At 40.0% G+C, this 21,033-nt stretch overlaps 1 protein-coding gene across 3 annotated transcripts in view; it reads left to right on the plus strand.

Moving 5' to 3' along the window:
- The window catches only part of LOC102231641 (voltage-dependent calcium channel subunit alpha-2/delta-4-like), a 54,765-nt gene extending 44,615 nt beyond the window's left edge, over window positions 1-10,150 (plus strand). For 2 of the 3 annotated variants that reach the window (XM_023327001.1, XM_023327007.1), the window contains 3 exons: window positions 7,118-7,138; window positions 7,268-7,385; window positions 9,840-10,150. In XM_023327001.1, the coding sequence (XP_023182769.1) occupies window positions 7,118-7,138; window positions 7,268-7,385; window positions 9,840-9,993 (293 nt within the window). In that variant the 3' untranslated portion in view covers window positions 9,994-10,150. The remainder of the gene's footprint in view (window positions 1-7,117; window positions 7,139-7,267; window positions 7,386-9,839) is intronic. The other variant, XM_023327012.1, reaches the window with a different exon arrangement.
- Window positions 10,151-21,033: the final 10,883 nt, after the last annotated feature.

Raw genomic sequence — 21,033 nt, forward strand, 5'->3', positions numbered from 1 at the left:
TCTACCGTGTTTCTGAAGCAGGGAGAGTTTGGCGTTTTGAAGTAAAGGCATATGACTTTGAGCAGGTCTAGAGTTATGCTTCCTTGCACACATATTGGAAACCAGTTTGACCTGGATTTATCATAAAATAAAGCAACTAGTGAATAGCTGTTGTGGTGGGATGGACTTAAGGTAAGATTTAGCACCTATTACAGAACTGGAACCTTAGAGATTATAATTTTAGAAAGATCATATTTATTCTATGTTCTCCTGTTTTAGCTTCTCTTCATTGTCTCCCTGTTAAATCCAGAATAAAATATAAGATTCTCTCAATAACCAACTTCATCATACACCAGAGACCTGATTGGTCCATATATTCCTGACAGAACACTTTGCTTTCAGACTGCAGGTTCACTGCTGGTTCCTAGAATTAGCAAAAGTAGAATATGAGTCAGATCCTTTAGTTCTCAGACCACTCTGCTGTGGAACCAGCTCTCAGTTTAAGTCTGTGAGACAGACACCCTGTCTTGTTTTAACACTAAGCTTAAAACTTAGAGCTTAGGCTATACTACCTTATAGTACTCTTATAGTAGCTTAGGCTAACCTCTGTAGCTATGCTGCTATACTGTAGATCTAGTCTGCAGGAGGACAAACTGATCATTTCTCCTGCATCAATCAATCAAATTTTATTTGTATAGCACATTTCAGCAGCAAGGCATTTCAAAGTGCTTTACATCATTACAAACACAGAAACACAATGCAACTTAGAATCATCAATCAAAACATGACATTAAGTCAAGTTCCATCATTAAATTCATAATTGATTACATTTCAAATACAATTCTAAACAGGTGGGTTTTTAGTTTAGATTTAAAAGAAGTTAGTGTTTCAGCTGTTTTACAGTTTTCTGGAAGTTTGTTCCAAATTTGTGGTGCATAGATGCTGAAAGCTGCTTCTCCTCGTTTGGTTCTGGTTCTGGGGATGCAGAGCGGAAGACCTGAGAGATCTGGAGGGTTGATACAACAACAGCAGATCTTTAATGTATTGTGGTGTTAAGCCGTTCAGTGATTTGTAAACTAACAGTATTTTAAAGTCTATTCTTTGAGCTACATGGAGCCAGTGTAGGGACTTTAAAACTTGTGTTATGTGCTCTATCTTCCTGGTTTCAGTGAGAACACGAGCAGCAGCATTCTGGACCAGCTGCAGCTGTTTGATTGATTTGTTGGACAGACCTGTGAAGACGCTGTTGCAATAATAGAATAGAATAGAATAGAAGTACTTTATTCATCCCAGCAGGGAAATTACTTCGCAGTTACAGCATAGAGACAAGACACAATAACAACTACCACTGAGTATTAGTTGTAGATAAAATACAAATTTAAAAAAATATATATAAAATGCTATAAATTGTAAAATATAAAATGCTGTTAATATAAAAAGCAACTTAGAGCAGTCCTTGCAGATTCAAAAAATGCAGATATGTATATGTAAATATATGTACAGCAAGTGTGCCACAGTGCAGTTGTGCAAAATTGGACTGATTAGTGCAGAACAATGATTTAGCTTTTATTGTACAGTGAGATGGCATGTGGCAGGAAGGGTTTCCTGTATCTGTCCCTACGACAGCGGAGCTGGAGCAGCCTATGTGAGAAGGTGCTCCGCTGTCTGTCCACTATGTGGTGGAGAGGGTGCTGTTTATTGTCCATAATAGACAGAACCTTCTTCAGTGTCCTCCTCTCCACCACAGTTTCCAGGGACTCCAGCCTTAGTCCCAGTACAGAGCCAGCTTTCCTGATGATTTTGTCTAGTCTATTAGAGTCGCTGGCTCTGATGCTGCTTCCCCAACACACAGCAGCAAAGAAGATGGCACCAGCAACAACACTGTGATAAAAGGTCTCCAACATCTTGCTGCACACATTGAAGGATCTCAGCTTCCTTAAAAAATAGAGTCTGCTCATCCCCTTCTTGCACACAGCGTCAGTGTTAGATGCCCAGTCCAGTCTGTTGCCGATTACAACTCCCAGGTATTTGTAATCCTCCACCTCCTCCACCACTTCCCCTTTGATCTTCAGTGGCCGTGAAGGTATCTTCTTCCTTCTGAAGTCAGTCACCATCTCTCTGGTCTTACTAATGTTGAGCCTCAGGTGATTCTGCTCAGACCACTCCACAAAGCCGTCCACCAGTGTCCTGTACTCCCCCTCCCCTCCATCCCTTATACACCCGACAACCGCTGAGTCATCAGAAAACTTCTGTAGGTGACATGACTCAGAGTTGTACTGGAAGTCAGTGGTGTACAGGGTGAAGAGAAAGGGAGAAAGCACAGTTCCCTGTGGAGCTCCTATGTCACTGACCACCACATCAGACAGGACACTGCCCAGACGGACAAACTGTGGCCTGCCTGTCAAGTAGTCAGTAACCCAGGAGATCACTTAGTCGTTGACACCCATCCTCCGCAGCTTCTCACCCAGTAGCAGAGGCCGGTAGGTGGATTGAACAACTTGGGGCAGTGTGGATGTGTGGGGGGATGGTGGTGGTAGGGGAGTAGCAGGAGGTGAGCTAAACCTGTTGAAAAACTGGTTGAACTGGTTTGCTCTATCCAGGCTCCCAGATGTCTGTGTGTCTTTCCCCTTCATCCCAGCGATTTGCTTCGTTCCTTTCCACACATCTCTCCCACTGTTCTGCTCGAGTTTAGACTCAAGCTTCCTCCTGTAGTAGTCCTTGCATGTCCTCAGTGTCTCTCTGAGTTCACGCTGGACTCTCCTCTGCTCCTCCTTATCTCCAGACCTGAAAGCTATCTTCTTTTTGTTTAGAAGTGCCTTCAGGTCACTGGTAATCCAGGGTTTGTTGTTGGAGAAGCAGCTCACGGTCCGGGCTGGCATGACAGTGTCCTCACAGAATCTGATGTTGTCCGTGATGCAGTCAGACATGTTGTCGATGTCCTCCCCATGAGGCCCACAGAGCACATCCCAGTCTGTCGACCCAAAGCAGTCCTGCAGTGCCTCAGCTGCCTCCTGTGTCCACCTCCTCACCGTCCTGATGCGCACAGGCTGCCTACTCATACTTGGGAGTCATCCTTACCAAGATGTGGTCCGACCTGCCAAGGGGGGGCAGGGCTGTGGCGCAGTATGCATTTTCAATAATCAATACGACTGAAGATAAACGCATGGATGAGTTTCTCTAGATCTTGCTGAGACATTAGTCCTTTAATCCTGGAAATGTTCTTCAGGTGATAGAAGGTCGACTTTGTAACTGTCTTTATGTGGCTCTGGAGGTTCAGGTCAGAGTCCATCACTACTCCCAGGTTTCAGGCCTGATCGCTGGTTTTCAGTTGTAATAACTGAAGCTCTGCATTGACTCTAGATCTATAACTCTAGATCGTTCCTCTTTAGGTCCAAAAATAATAACTTCAGTTTTGTTTCTGTTCAGCTGGAGAAAGTTTTGGCACATCCGCACATTTATCTGTTCTAAGCGTCTGTTCAGTGATTGGATGGGTTCAGAGTCACCTGGTGACATTGTAATGTAGAGCTGTGTGTCATCTGCATAGTTATGGTAGCTAATATTATTTCCTGTTATAACCTGAGCTAGTGGGAGCGTATAACTATTGAATAAGAGGGGTCCTAGGATTGAACCTTGGGGTACCCCACATGTGACCTTTGACCTCTTTAATGAAAAGTTTTCAATTGAATCAAAGAAATTCCTGTTCTTTATGTAGGATTCAAACCAGTTAAGCACTGGACCAGAGAGTCCGACCCAACTCTCCAGTCGATTCAGTAATATGTCATGGTCAACACTGAGGTCCTACAGAACCAACACTGTGGTTCTCCCACAGTCCGTATTTATCGTATGTCATTGAACACTTTTACGAGGGCGGTCTCCGTGCTGTGGTAACCATGGAAACCAGACTGGAAGGAGTCTAAGCGGTTGGTTATTGTTAGGAAACTAGTTAATTGTTTACGCACATCTTTTTCAATAACTTTGCTGATGAATGGGAGGTCGGAAATCGGCCTGTAATTCTGCAGTAGTGATTTGTCCAGATTGTTCTTTTTTATCAGTGGTTTGATTACTGTTGTTTTCAAAGCCTGGTGCAAAACGCCTGATGAGAGCGATGAGTTTACTCTTTGGATCAGGTCATCAGCAATAACAGGCAGGACTTTCTTAAAGAAATGTGTGGGTAAAACATCCAGACAGCAGGAACTGGAGCTTAGTTGACTTATAATTTCCTGTAGGGTTTTATAATTAAGTAGTTGGAATTGGGTCATTTTTCCTGTATTTGTTTTGTTTGGGCACAGCATTGGTACTGACTTTATAGTGGATGTACAGATTAATCCTCTGATTTTTTGAATTTTCTCTGAAAAGAAGCTGGAAAACTGGTTGCAGGCGGCAATACATTGGAATTCAGGCGGTAAGGTCACAGGAGGGTTTGTGATTCTGTCAACTGTTGCAAATAAAGCTCGAGCATTGTTAATGCTTTTGTTTATGACATCTGCAAAGAAAGCCTCTCTTGCATGTTTTAGTGTTAAATGATAGTTACGTAGTCTTTCTTTATAGATGTCATAATGAACATGGAGTTGAGTTTTACGCCATTTTCGTTCTGCCCTACAGCAAAGTTGTCTTGCAGATCTAACTGTTTGTGTATTTCTCCATGGAGATTTCTTTTTTACCAGACACAACCTTCATTTTAATTGGGGCAATGGAATCAATAATATCCGAGACTTTAGACTGAAAATCATTTACCAACTTATCTACATCATTACAGCTTAACACTAGAAGGCCCTTCTAGTGTTAAGGGTGAGGAAGAAGAGTAGATTTGATTAAAAGTTTCTGCTGTGTTTTCAGTGAGAGAACGTTTTGTGATGGTTGCTGTTTGTATAAGTGGGTTAAAAGATAAAGAACTTTCAAAGATAACAGGAAGTGATGCGACAGGGCGACATCAGTTACAGAGACATTGGAAATATTCACACCCTTACTGATAACCAGGTCCAGTGTGTGTCCTTGAGTGTGCGTTGCTTGTTTGACATGTTGTGTTAGACCAAAAGTCTCTAAAATATTAGCGAGCTTTTTTGCCCCTCTGTCTTGGGGGTTGTCAACATGAATGTTGAAATCACCGACAATTATTAAACAATCATAATCAATACATATGAGAGATAGAAGCTCATTCAAGTCAGTAAAGAAATTTTCCACAAAAGTTGGAGTTTTGTATAGAGTTACTGTCAAAGTTCGTTTGCGGCCTTTAACCTCAATTCCAAGATACTCAAAAGAGGTGAAGAGACCCAAAGAGATTTTACTACAATTTATGGTATTCTTAAATATTGAAGCCACGCCTCCTCCTTTGGGAAAAAAAAATGGAAAAAAGAGCTAGTTTAAGTGACTTGGAGGCCAAGAGTTCTTCAGTCTGAGGTTCCTTTAGGCAAGGGAACAGTCTGATGTTTGAAAACAGCTGTATTTTATGTTTCTGTTTCTTGTAAATTTTCTTTTAGTGACCCGGACAGTGCCGGGGGGGCAGACACATTCTGGAGTAAGAAGGGTGTAAAGATAAAATCTGGACCCCGGCCTCAGACCTCAGAAACGCAGAGTGATGGATCCTCTAGGAAGTTAGAGTCAGGTCGCTTAAATGAAGTGAGGTCTGCTACATGAGCGCTGGATCTGCTCGTCTCCAAATTAACTTACTTGCTGTTATTTCAACTTTAAGCTTCATGTTCTCTCTGTCTGTTACTCTTCATTACAGCCACATCTGATCTGGCAGTTTTAATGTTTTCTTTCTATACATGATACAGCTGATCGTGTTTTTCAGTGTTTAGCCCAGTCTCCTGTAAAGCTGCTAGTCAAGCTTTTGCTGTGACTAACTGCATATCTTCTCTTTTACCCTGAGTCTAGCCTTTAAATCCAGGTCATAACTCATCTCAGAGATGCTTCTCTCCTAGATGAAGCTACTAAGAGAGCTACAACTGCTATTAATGTCTTCTTTTTGACTTATACACAGTACTCCGGAATTAGAGCTCCTATTTCTTTTTTGTGTGTGTGCTGTGTATTCTCAAACCACCACCAGGTGGATTGCTGCAAAGTTACTGACATAATGCAGGTCGTTGTCTGTTGTTGCTATGTCCAGGAGTGGATGCAGAAAGTCAATGACTCGATGCAATCTGCTGGATTTCTTAAAACAGAAAACATTTTGAACCAATTTTTTAGTAATTAGAACCTGGATGCACTGCACAGTAACTAGGCTCAATTGGAATGTATGTATGATTGGAATGATTTCTTTTTTTTTATTTTGAATTTGAAACAGTGTCTGTGATCATCTAGAGCTGCTTTATGCTCAAAACCAGCTGCTTTAGAACATAAAGCAGCTCTAAAGTATTTAGATGAGTCTGCATCCAAACACAGACTGAGTGAAACCAATCATATGACCACTTGTATGTTGTCGACTAGATGAAGAATTAGATTATATTTAATTATTTCTGATACTTTTTATGATGATTGTGTTGTACTTTCTTTGTATTAGATTTATTGACAACATTTGTGAAGTTAAGTCATTTTAACCTTGTTTTGTAAACATGCAGTGAATAAATCAGTTTTTTGCACCAGAGTTAGGAATATATAAACACGTTTTCACTGAGTCTCTTTTATGTGTATACTTGAAATTTTGAATTGACGTTTCTGACTGTATGCAAAATAGGTTTTGTGAGGGAATGCAAAACTTATTGAGCAGTAACACAATAGTTCCTGCAAAATTTTCTTTTGCAAGGGAATGCAAAATATTTTTTTTCCCCCATGCTCCCTAGGGGACTCCGTAAGATATGGATGAGACTGAGAGAGCAGCTGTTGTCTTGCTGCAGTAGTCAGGCTCATCTGTTGCTCCTGGAATCATTTCAATAGGAAGTGTCCATAGTTAATGACAGGTGCTGCTTCATTAGTTCTTTTTGTCCAGAAACCCAACTCATTCCGAAACTGTGTGTGATAATCATGATGCCTGGAGATGTGTTATTTTTGCTCTACGTTTCGTCATATGACAGCTTTATCTCTCATTTTCAAATGCAACACGCTGTTTCATTTTCATCATCATCATCATCATCATCATCATCATCACTTCCAACACCATCCTCTCATTCTGTGTGGTCACTACCATTCTCCATGCATTCAGCCAAAGCTGGCTATCACACATGTGAGTACAACATGCCTGAGTGTGTGGTGGTATTAGGACAACTACTAAGAAAATCCTGTTTTAAATTTATCTCATCTGAACTGATCAGAAATGTAAACATTCATTCATGTTGTGCTTTTGTATTTTCAGCTCATAAGCAAAAGAAAGTGGATGCGCTGCAGCCCTGTGACACTGCTTACCCCGGCTTCATGTATGACTCATCGGTCAGGGAGGCCAACAGTCTCATCAAGTGTGGACGCTGTCAGAAGTATGAATGTTAACACACACACACACACACACCCACACACACACACACACATGTGTTTGCGTAGCTATCTTTGTGGGGACTTTCCATTGACTTCCATTCATCTCTATAGCCTAAACCTTACCCTTATCCTAACCCCAACCAAAACTCAATTCACACCTTAGTCCTAAATCTAACCCCTGACCCAAAAACGGCGTTTCCCCTTGTGGGGACCGAAGCCTCGTCCCCACTAGGAGCAGTAGGTCCCCACAACGTAGAATGTGTCAGAAAAATGGTCCCCACAAGGTGTTACAAACAAAAACACACACACAAATCTAAAACTTTCCAATAACTTCCTGTTTTTATGGCCTATTTCTTTATTCAGATCATCTTTATAAGGGACCAAACTGTGCTAACATCTTTAAGCAAATTTTAATATCAGATATACCTTAGGTTTAAATAAATTGCAGTTTTCAAACAATGGTTCCATGTACTGGGGAGAGAGATGTCCAAGTAAATGCCCCTTTGTTAAATCAAAAATGAACTATGATTTCCAATTTCTTGGAATCAGTCTTATTAGCCATGCACATGGTTACTTCTACAATCAATAATTATTTAAATAGATCCCATCTGAAGTAGGCTGAAAGACCTCAGGAAGTAACATATCTTACTTCCTCAGGAAGTAAGACTTCCTGAGGAAGTAAGACATAAGTCACTAGACTTTTCTTAAAGTCTAGTGACATTTAAGAATAAATGAAAAACAAAATAACTGACATCTATAAGTTTGGAAAACCATTTCTAAATATTTGGAACTTCAGTGAACAACAGTGGTGGAGCTTCCCGGCAGGGTGTGGCTGAGCAAAATGGCTCCAAGAATCCAGAACAAACCTACAATGAAGACACAAATTATCGTAGAGCGTAATATGGAGTTATGGTATGAGAGCCTTCAGATATTATGCATGCATGCTGCTGATGCAGCACAACACCTGCATTGATAGCAGGTGTTGTTGTGGAATTGTGGTATTTTAAAATTCAGGATTTATTTTGTTAAAACTGCCAGCTCTGCAGCATATCGCCATCTTCAATTGATTTATGACTGGTCATAAAGAGCTTAGAGGCAGTTCAACTTTGCGAGTTATTGCAGAACTGCTTTTAGAAAGGAGCTAATGCTTTTATTGATAAACCTTGCTTGTGCAGATGTTTAATGTATTGTTGTCTGTCAACACAGTTTTGAAGGGAAAGTCACTGAATTATGAGTTATTATTATGGCTAGGTATTAACTTAGTCCGGGCTTCAGCGAGGCTGCATCGTGGGACAATAATCAGCTTTTGTTTTTTTACTCATCTCCATTCAAAAAATTCTAAGTGACATATTTTCAATAAGATTATGTTTAACTCTTCTATGGTTTATTAAACCATAACAAAACTCATAATCAAAATCACTTTGTTAAAAAAGAGATATGCTTAAAACTAAAACGCCTCATCATTTTGTTCCCTTATCAACATCACCAATTTTGAATTTCTGAAGTTTGCATTCAATTACTGTTCAACCTTTTAAGAAATCTGATATAACTTCATTCAAATACAAAAAAAGAACTCCTTAAAAGCAATAAAATAGACCTTTATTCAATATATGATCCAGATATTAATTTTAACCTCCTATTAATCTTTGTCAACATAAAAAATAAGGAGATTAAGGCTTGTGGCATATAGATGATACTAATAAAAGAAGCAGCTTTTAAGGAGCAGTATCTATTTTCCAGACACATCGTGCTATTGTATATGTTGTGCTCCCTTTATTTTGTGAGTTAGTTCCTTAAATAGTACAGCTACCACGAGCATCCGGTAAAGAATGAGGAGAGTTTTCCGGTCTTGGTTTTTTAACCGAGCTGAGAGTGGCTCTACAAGAAATACAGAAGACAACAAAAAAGCCATTATTTTTCGCTCGCTATAAACGGTTATTTCCCATTTGTCCACCAGATGGCAGCAAGAGACCACAAACAAACCAACCACAAAGCACATTATCACAAACTTAACTCTTTACATTGCCATACATATTTAAACTGCACAGGTATACAAATGCTGATCGAACACTAACAAGACTTACTTTCATTCATTTACATGCTCTCAGTCTTTTGTACAACAGCTCTGAACGATCTCCAACTTCTTCAACTTTCTGCTTGTCTACCACTGAACATGTGCTCTCATTATCAGCTTAACATTGCTCAGAACCAATCACAGCAAACATTACTCAGGCGGCTTCCTGAGCTCTTAAAGTGCTACACACACAGTTATATTAATTGGTCCATTTTCAACAGTGTAGCATAATCAAGTTACTATAGTGCCTTCAGTTTATATAAGAATGATATATACTGTATATCAAATAGGATTTAAAAGGAAATTTGACTTTGTAATTTAAGGCCTTGACAGTGGGTCTCTGTCGCTTTAAATTCACTTGGCATCATCGTTTGTGTTTCAGGATGTTTGTGGTGCAGCAGGTTCCTGACAGTAACTTGGTTCTGGTTGTGACACAAGCCACCTGTGACTGCTCCCGTCAGTTTGGACCCATCCTGCTGCAGCCAAAGGAAATTAAATATATCCTTCTACTGTTCAACAAAACGGCTCCCAACTAAATGCATACATAGGTTCTGTTCTGGTCTTGGAAAAAGAATAAAAAATAAGAGCGAGATCTCTGATATCGTCTCGTCAGTAGCTGCTGTACCTTGAGATCTGCTCAGCACCTGCCCTCTGTGTATGGAAAGCTTTTCTTAATATCTGGAAACATAACGCAACTGTGAAGTGCAACAGGATGAAATCTCAGAAGGTGCGAAGGCGTCCAGAGTCCTGCCACTCCTACCACCCAAAGGTCAGTGCTGAGAGTGAACATGTTAATGTTGCAGGTTTATATTTTTAAGTGCTGAGCAACTACATAGGCAAAATCTGGGCATGTTTTAGCAAATATTATTTTTAACAAAATGTCAAAATGTGTGATTGGTTCACCAGGAGGATGCCAAGGACTGTGGAGGAGCATCTGCCATCTCCATGTCTCTTTGTCTTTTTGCTGCATCTCTGCTTTTCTCAGTGCTCCTCCAGTGGACATAAACCAGGAAAAACCCATCAAACCACCAGAAGACAAGAAAACACCAAGCATTTTTTGCTGTAGTCAGTTTTAAACAAGCATTCTGTGTTTTTCTTTGCTAACTGTGTGTAGGACTATTTTTTTTCCATAATATTTTTTGTTTAATTCAATTTAGAATATTTTTGAAATAAGTATTATCGGATCAAAAATATGTAGGAGCAGAAACAGCAGCCAACTCTCCTGAGCTGACTTGTTGTGGGGGAAGTTGTTGCCTCCTGCTGGTCAGGTTTAAGAAGTGCAGCTTCAGCGTGTGAGTCGTTGCCGTTGTACTCAGAGATGTAGCATTCTTGTTACTTTTTCATACAGAAATGTTGTGTATGCGTTGAGATTTACATTGTAAAAAAAATCTGTTGGTCAGAGGTTACCGGGAACACACCACTCTGTGAAAGTCTTTAGTCATGATTCATTTCCTTTTGCTTGCTTTTCTTTGTAATATTTGTGAATATCACAAGACTTTCCAAGTCTTTTAAATTTATATTTATTTTTTTGTTTGTTTTTATTAACTCATGAAACACTCAGTACCCAAAACACAATGGATCAGCATATTCCTGCGGACTTCCTTGAGTTGAACCTATAAACAAAGACAACATAGTTATTGACAGAAAAAGCTATTTTAGCACCAACAGGGTGAGTCAGAAATGATCTAGTTGCTAGCTGTAAACTCAGAAGACATTAAATTATCGTGCACCTAGTAGGTCCTGAATCTTCTAGAATTTCTTCTGACCTTAACTGATATTTTGAGACATTGTCATTAATACTGTATATATTAAACTAAAGGCTGGATTACAGTGATGACAACTGAGGCAGGATGTTATGTAAATTGTGAAGGGATTAGCAACCCAATAAAGCATACTGTCAAGTGACACTGTGGCCATCTCTCCAAGTAGTGAAAGAAGATCAAATATAAATATATACAGTATATGCTGCTTGGAAGCTTGTGAACTGGTTGAGTAGTTTAGATTTTTCTTTTTTTTTTAGCCACAATTTTCTTATTTTCTCATTACCAGTTTTTGTATATGAAATGTCAGGTTTATGTTCATCGATTCCATTTACCGTACTTGTTTTGAGGGAAATGTGTGAGTTGCAAGCAGACTACATGAAACATGGAATTAGAGCATCTGCAAAAGTAATTGAACCACAGCTGCACTGGTAGGGTCAATTAGGTAAAAGACTCAGGTGTAACACATGTGATTGCTCAAGTAATCAACTAAGCAGACCAATCAAATGAGACATAATTGGGAAAAGTTTTGAGGCGCAAGGGAGAGGAAACTAACCAAACCACTGTTGGGTCAAGGCGTAAAGAACAGATCAACAATGACGAGAGGAAAGGAGACACCTGAGGACATCAGGAAGAAGGTGATGACTGCCCATCAGTCTGGGGAAAGCTACAAGACCATCTCTAAAAGAGTCCAGCTTCGTCCATCCACTGTAAGAGAAATCATTTACAAATGGAGGGCACTAGGAGTCACCACAACTCTGCCAAGAAGTGGACGGCTGTCAAAACTTACAGAAAGAAGCATCAGAAAAACAATAATGCAGGTAAAGATCAACCCACACATCACCTCCAGAGAGCTGCAGACCTCTGGGATAAATATACATGTGTCTACAATCAGGTGAAATATCAATAAACATGGTATTCATGGGAGAGTTGCTAGAAGGAAGCCTCTGCTCTCAAGAAAGAACAAAGTTGCCCATTTAAACTTTGCCAGAAAGCACTTGGAAGTCCATTCTCTGGACAGATGAGTCCAAAATTTAAGTATTTGGCCACAATCACAGGCACCATGTGTGGATAAAAATCTACACTGCATTTACACTGTGTTCCAAATTATTATGCAAATTGGATTTGTCATAAAGATAAAAAAATTTTTGTTGTGCTATTAAATTTATAGATGGTATTGTGTGACAGGGTTCTTTGAATCACTATAATTAATTTCAGAGAGCTGGTTGATTAGTTTGTCTGATGAGCTCAATTAAAGGAAATCTACTTAAGAAGGATGTCCCACGTTATTAAGCAGGCCACAGGTTTCAAGCAAGATGGGAAAGAGAAAGGATCTCTGCTGGAAAATCATCAGAGTGTAGTGCCGTATGACAAGGTATAAAAACATTAGATATTTAACAAAAACTGAAGCATTATTGTACTGCGAAGAGATTTGTGACTGATTCAGAACAAAGATGGGTTTATGGGTTTGTACAGATAAAGACATAATGAGGAAGGTTTCTGTTAGACAAATTCATCGGATTAAGAGAGCAGCTATTAAAATGTCCTTACAAAGCAGCAAACAGTTATTTGAAGCTGCTGGTGCCTCTGAAGCCTCAAGGTGGAGGATCCTCCAGAGGCTTGCGGTGCATGAATAGGCCTATATTCTTTGCATGAATATTTGTATAAATATTTTGGTAATACTCTTTACAATACCAGAATGTTCACATAACTTGTACACTTTTAGCAGTCTGAGGACACATTTTGAATATTAAATCAGGTGTTATGATCAATTACTCAGTACTTGAGAAGTTTACCAAATACTTATTACACTTGCTTAATTAAACGTGTTTAAGGTATGCTACCCTAATTGGAGCACAATTTGGGGGTATTCTAACTGACCTCTATGCATGAACGATTGCTCTATGGATCACTTGGACAAAAAACACTGCCATAAAATAACGTATATCACTGCAGCGGACGTCCCACCCCACGAGAGTAGGACGAGGCGCCGTGGTGGGGGTCCCTTATTTTGATTTCTGAAAGTTATTCTACACACTTCATTCTCATGGTAACTCCCAGTAATTTTACTATATAAACAATATACGATGTATTTGTTTTTGTTTTTTCTTCTGTACATAAACATTCTCACAGAAAGACATATGGCTAAACAGATCACAGGTAACATTCATAACCAGTGATGTCAGTAACGCGTTACTGATGTCGGACCACTTTTTTCAGTAACGAGTAATCTAACGCGTTGCTATTTCATATCCAGTATAGATTTTTCTATAAGTTACTTATCAAAATCATTTTTGCGTTACTGTGCGTTACTATTTTCTTTTGGAATCTAATTTTATTTCCTCTTCGCGTCTTGTCGAGTGATCGCCGTTTTTATGCGACAGTATCAGCAGCGACAGAAACGTAAACAATGGAGGGAAGCGGGAGATGCGCATTTTGTTGGTAAAAAAAACCAGGAATTATTTTGAGTTTCTGTCGCCAAGTCCGATTATTATAAGCGGTTGTGGGCTTTTCTTTTTTTTAAAGTCGCTAGCAAATTTAATGAGTCGCTGCTTGCTCTTTTTGGGCTCGTTTTTGAACGTGAAGTTGCTCATTTGGGCTTGAAAATAAGCAGACATAAACCCCAGAATGTGTCCAACCTCCAATTAGTTTTACTTGGGCTCTCCCTGTCCATTTCCCGGATGATCCGTCCCGCTGTGTCTGTGTTAATGTCAAGTTAATACCTGTCAATTACGTCCAGCTATCCAGAACATTGGAAACATCGAGACTAATATGAACAGCGCAATAAATGTGAAAATAGCCACGAATGAACGAGTCCGTAAAGTTGTGCAACTAAAGGCCATTATAATTATTAATATTAAGATAAGTGTCACAAATCTGTGCAGCAGCCATCTGAATTGTGGAGCCGCAGGAGGAGCTCTGCGCTCTGACACCAAACGCAGGGCCTTAATGCAGCCTAGAGGCTGGGGGGGGGGGGGGGGGGGGGGCAGATTTAAAATCCTTCTTAGAGTTTTCCAGACAATAGTGGACCATACAGAAACATGCACAAACTACTAACGTTTTTTTGTACTGTAACCATTAAAAAATCTCCCCTTCAGTTCAACCTTATTAGTGGAGACACATTGTTAATGTTATATATAAAATAGCTTCCAATTAAGTATTGGCAAAGATCAATGTAATTTTCACAGTGTTGTTGTTAGCAGCTGCTGAAAGTAACTAAAAAAGTTACTTTTAATGTAACTTAGTTACTTTCCAAATCAAGTAGTCAGTAATCTAACTGAGTTACTTTTTCAAGGAGTAATCAGTGATCCGATTAAAGTTACTTTTTCAAAGTAACTATGCCATCACTGGCTACAGATATGAATCGCGGTACTATCGGAGACGACAAATAGCCCTCTAATACATTTCAAACGGATTTTGAATACATCTCTCGGTTCCTGAATGGGAAGGAGTTGTTCAGACTGCTTTTATCATATAAACTGACTGGGTATCTCACAAAGATAGAATTCTTTCTCCACCTTTCTGTCTCACACACACATGACAGCTGAGCCGCTCTTTAGAACTACAATGACTCAAGGTTAGGACTACAACATGGAGGACACTCAGTGCCTACAAAAGAGGTCAGAGCTGAATGTAAGCACTACAACATGGTGGAACTGTCAGTTACTACTGAGGAGGACTGAGCTGGCCTTTAGAATTACTTGTGTTTTGGGCTTTTTATAACTGATTTTACCCAACCATTGTTACACATGGGTTTAGTGTGGCAATTTATAATTAAGCTTAATTAAAATTTCAAAATAAAAGCCTTGACAATTTTTAGATCAGTTAATTGCTCTTTTGGGCATTATATAATTGATTTTACACAACCATTGTTACACATGGGATTAGTGTGGCCATTTTAAATGAAGCTTACTGAAAATTTCAAAATAAAAGCCACAAATTCCTGTCAGGTTAGTGCACCGACATAGGCGATGCAATAATATTAGCCTGCTTTATCTTGTTCTTTCAGGTAAGGGAAAGGGTCAAAGGCTAATGCTAATGGATAGGACTACAAATACGCCATATCTGTAGTTCTAGCTAACACTGAGTTAAAACAGAGGACTGAGCTGCCATTTAGAACAACTGGCTGTTTGCCAGTAAATAACTAATTTAACCCAAACAACAATTCTATATGAAGCTTACTGAAAATTTCAAGATAAAAGCCTCTATATCCCTCTGAGGATAATCACAGATTGACTTCCATGTATTTCTGAAAAATTTCTGAGCTCAGCGCACACCATCTTTCTCTCATCACTGTTATTACTGAGTGAGCTAGAGATATGAATCGTGGTACTATTGGAGATGACAAATAGCTCTCTCAGACGCTTCAAACGGTTTTCGAATACGTAGCACAGTACCCAACCGGGAAGGAGTTTTTGCGGACTGCTTTTTTCAGTCAAACTGGCTGGCTCAAAGAAATAGAATTCTGTCAGCTGTGAGTGAGACACACTCACAGCTGAGAGACAGGCTTCATTACCAGAGCAGCAGAACAAAGAGCAGAGCAGAGCAGCTGATTAGTACTACAAAAACGCATCACTGTAGTTCTAACTATGGAACTATGGCAGAACATACAGGTTAGAACTACAAGATGGCAGAACTGTCAGTTACTACAGAGGAGGAATGAGCCTGCCTTTAGAATTGCTTGTGTTTTCTGCATTTTATAACTGATTTTAACCAACCATTGTTACACACAGGGTTAGTGTGGCAATTTTAAATTAATCTTAATAAAAATGTCAAAATAAAAGCCTTGACAATTTTTACATCAGGTTATAGAGCTTTGGAACTGACGTCACTGCGTGTGAATTTTAGATATCGCGCAGTCGCTCGGTGCCAGTTTTTGAGTCCACAGATCAAAACAAACTTTATTCCCGTTTTCATTGTGCTACCGACCGCATTGAAGTTGTTTTCAAGTTGGATATTGAATTTTCGCGCTCCGCGGAGTAAGGGGCGTTTAGCTCAAGGTTGATCCAATTTATGAACGCTAATTCCGGCCAGCTGTTCTCTACCGCTCCCTCCTCAAGCTCTCGGAGGTTCGGAGACCGTCAATTTCCGAACCAAATACTGCTGTAAATAAATGCCTTGCCTTGTGACCAACTGATACAAAAAAGTGATCATTCATGCTATTACACGAGGCACACTATCTTCTATTAAAATTTTAAGTAATATTCAATATTTTAAAAATTTGAATATTAAATAATGTTTTCTTCAATAGTTTCCAAATCGTGTGCCCCATTAACTCAAAATCAGTGTGAAATTGTACTACTAGACTGTACACTGTTAAAAGTCATGCCCTCGATTAACATTTTTCTATAAGTTACTTCCAATTAACATAATGAGTTATGTAATTTCAACTTAATTTCCTGAGTTATTGGCATTTCAACTCGAGGATGTGAGTCAGTTCAGTGAAACATAAATTTAAATGTGTGAACATAACTTGACAATCTGAGTTTTAAAATGGTAACCGGATCTTATAAAAACTGATCACCACTGGCAGTATTAATGCGAGATACAAATAGTGCCGGAAATTCGCTCTTTATCTGATAAGGGACTAAATATGATGTAAGATTTAGTCAAACTTTATAAAGTTCTCCATCCCAGTTAGAATTGCATATTAAATAAAGAAGAGGAACACCACCTGACCAGATTAAGGACGTCGAAAGCAAAGTCGCGGATGAATACCATTTTTTCCAAGACCTCAGTCCAAAGGCGTTCAAATTCGGCGGGACATTTTTTCGAAATGCGAAGTGAGCTGGAGTCATAGAGAAGTAAGGTAAGCATTTGTCGTTTTTGATAATGCCATCCATTTTAAAAATATGTTAAGAGCTAAAAGTTCGTGTCTCTGTTACATGTTTAAACACAGGACATTGTTGACAGTATGAATGTTTTTGTGCTCTCATTTGTTGTTGTTTTTATCATTATTGGATTATTGTGTGTCACATCACGTGACCTGTCTAATTTAAAACACTCCTGTACAATAAAGGGTGTGTCCTTCATGCAAAGAGGGTTCAACACAAAAGCCACAACCCGTGTGAGTCTCATGCTGTCACGTTGAACGCTGTGCCGAAGAGTGACTCTGCTAACAGGTTATGGGCCCAGAGTCAATGAAGAAACGGGTAAATGTCCCGACAGACAGTGAACAAGGAAAATGAACAGAAGAGAAAAAGACTTGCCGCACAGCCGCTGGTCAAGACTTCTCTTTGATGGAGACGAGAAAAATTACAAACTATGGGAGACAAAGTTTTTAGGACATCTACGATTGCAAGGGCTGAAAGAGACAATTTTGAAAAGCCCCACCGATGAAGACGATGAAGAGGAAGACGAAAAGAAAAACGCTGAGGCTTATGCAGAGCTCATTCAGTTTTTGGATGACAAGAGTCTATCACTTGTCATGCATGACGCGGCAGACGACGGACGTGCGGCGCTTGGAATCCTGCGGGCCCATTACGCCGGCAAAGGACAGCCCCGAGTGATTAACCTGTATACCGAGCTGACTTCACTGCAGAAATCACCCTGTGAGACAGTTACCGAGTACATCATCAGAGCTGAGACCGCGATCACCGCGTTGAGGAGTGCAGGTGAGGAGCTGAGCGATGGACTTCTGATCGCCATGATCCTGAAAGGACTTCCAGGGACATTTAAGCCATTTGCTATTTATATCACTCAAAGTGAAGATGGTGATAAGTTGACTTTTGCAGAGTTTAAGACTAAACTCAGAAGTTTTGAAGACATTGAAAATATGCGTGCCACAGTATCTGAGGACAATGTGATGAAAGCTAAGGCACATTTTACGGTGGCCGACAGGTGCAAATGCGCAGCAAAAGAGAAAACATGCAAACAAAAAAGAAGACACCCCCGAATGAAATGCAGCAAACAAAAAGAGAGACGCAAACACCCCTGAATGAAATGCAGCAAACAAAGTGTGTTGAAAACGGAAGTGCTCCAGACCACTAGGGGGAGTCAAAGAAAATAGTATTCATTTCTATGGGACCAGATGCAAGATTCTTCTTCTTCTTCTTCTTGGTATTTATTGGCGGTTGGCAACAAACTTACAGTAGCATTACCGCCACTTACCAGTATGGAGTGTGGTTCGAGATGGTCTATAAACTTTCACTTTCTACCTTTTCCCTCCATTAACTCCTGATTAAACATACCCCCACACATACACACCTGCTTATATTATCCAACTTGCTTATAACTTTATATACCCCTCTTTGATATTCTTTACACATTCACACCCAACTTGCTCTACTCATATCCTATGAAATAGCTTTGTTTTTTTAAGATACCAAATAATTATTTGAATATGTCTACTCCCGAAATCTCTCCTCAAAAATTCTATTAAATTAAACCTTTCTTTAATACCTACACACTCTCTCAGCATGCATCTTCTCTCTTCTTCATACTTACAACACTCTAAAATAACATGCTCTATTGTTTCAGACTTCTCACAATAATCACACTTTCCAGATGCAAGATTCAGAGAGATACCTTTACTTTCTTTCAAATTTCTTTCTCTGAATCTTGCATCTGGTCCCATAGAAATGAATACTATTTTCTTTGACTCCCCCTAGTGGTCTGGAGCACTTCCGTTTTCAACACTTTTTGTTTGCTGCATTTCATTCGGGGGTGTTTGTGTCTCTCTTTTTGTTTGCTGCATTTCATTCGGGGGTGTTTGCGTCTCTCTTTTTGTTTGCTGCATTTCATTCGGGGGTGTCTTCTTTTTTGTTTGCATGTTTTCTCTTTTGCTGCGCATTTGCACCTGTCGGCCACCGTAACATTTTGGCACGAAATGCGCACCAAGAGGTGCAAATGATCCTGGAGCAGGAAGTTCTGAGATTGTGTGTTTTAAATGTGGGAGTAAAGGCCACATAAGCAGAACCTGTCAGCGGAAGCAGTGGTGCAGTTACTGTAAGAATAACAGTCACAGCAACGCAACCTGCAGATGGAGAAAACGAGACAACGCACGGAAAGTAGCCGAAGAAACGGGCGGCGATAAAGAGTTTGCTTTCCGGGTGAGCGACGCTGACACGCAAGTGGACGACATCAAGAGGAGATGTCTGATGGTGGACGCTGGGGCGACGTCGCACATAATCACCGACATCAGGAAGTTTTGGAAGCTTGATGGGAGTTTCCAGGCCGAGACGCACTGCATGGAATTGGCTGATGGATCCAGGTGTCTTGGGGTTGCTAAGCAACGAGGAGACGCGGAAGTGTGTTTGATCGACAGTAGAGGTCGACGTCTTAAAACAGTGCTGAGGAATGCATTATACATCAGTTCATATCCGCAAGACATCTTCTCAGTGAAAGCTGTAACATCCAGAGGAGCAACGGTGACCTTCAAAGAAGGAAAGAACGTACTTCTCAGAGGCAATACCAAGTTCCCCATTCACGTATGTAACAAATTGTATTACTTATGTAACACGGGGGAAAGAACCCGGATTATGACTGAGGACGTGGCCCTAGAGCCAACTGGTAAACTACTGAAATATCAAGTAGTCTAGAGTTTCCCAATTAATGATACCCAGGTAGGTCTGGCTGAGAATGAGGAAACAGAAATAGTATACAAAATAGGTTTTATTTATACATTCTTTTACAATATTAAAAATAGACTTTATTATTCTAATTTAAAACGCAATAGGCTCTAAAACCCCGGACAAGACTAGAAGCAATTGGAACCAAACGAATACAAACCAGATTAGTAGAAACACAAAATAACACAAAATAATGTTAGGAAAAAAAGAAAAACAAATCCCGCGTTGCCCCAACCCCGTCCTAAGGTTGTGCCCAGTACACTAATAAAAATAAGGAGCTATGCTGTTCTGGTTCTACACGGTTTGTGGTTCTGAATAGTTTGTGGGAGCACAATAGGCAACAGCAGCAATCTGCAATACCAAAAGAAAACAATGACGCATCCGCTGACAATAATAGACAGGTAGAGTAGTGACATAAAAATCCATTTATCCTACCAGTATTAAATGTCCACGATCCGAACACTCACAGCAACCCGATGAGCACGGCGCCAGCGCTCATCTGCCCTGAGAGCCAACTCAACCAACGGACCAAACAAACACACACAGATTGGCGTGCACACCCGGTGCCTATATACGCTTAATGAGCCCGACAAGGCTGTGAACGGAAGTGACGGTGGGGAACGGGGCCGAGATGTGTTCAAAGACCCAAACCACGGTGGGAATTTACAACCACTAGATGTAAACTACGTCTTCCAATAAAACCACCCGGTTACACTTACAAACGATGGACAACGAATGTGGTGATCAGTGTAAAAAATGTTATGACTTACAAAGTTGGCATGAGATTCTTGGACACTGCAATTACAGAGATGTACTGAAGCTAGAAAATGTTGTTCAAGGCATGGAAATTAAAGGGAGAGGTGAACCGAAGCCATATTGTGAAGTCTGCACAAAAGGAAAATTTGTTCAAACTAGGAACAAGGAGCTAGATGCAAGAGCTAAAGAACCGCTAGAAATGGACCACACAGATTTAGCAGGACCTATAGACCCAATGTCCAAAGATGGTCACAGATATGCACTATCCTTCACAGATGATTATTCCAGTGCAGTCTTTGTATACTTTTTGAAAAACAAGAGTGACACAGTACAAGCTACTGAAAAGCTTATTGCTGATATGGCTCCACATGGAAAGATTAAATGTATGAGGTCAGACAATGGTACAGAATTCAGAATTCACAGGAAAAGAGTATCAGGCATTACTGAGTAGAAATGGTATTAGACATGAGACCTCAGCACCATATTCTCC

Source organism: Xiphophorus maculatus, chromosome 2, assembly GCF_002775205.1.
Source record: "Xiphophorus maculatus strain JP 163 A chromosome 2, X_maculatus-5.0-male, whole genome shotgun sequence".
Classification (NCBI taxonomy): Eukaryota; Metazoa; Chordata; class Actinopteri; order Cyprinodontiformes; family Poeciliidae; genus Xiphophorus; species Xiphophorus maculatus.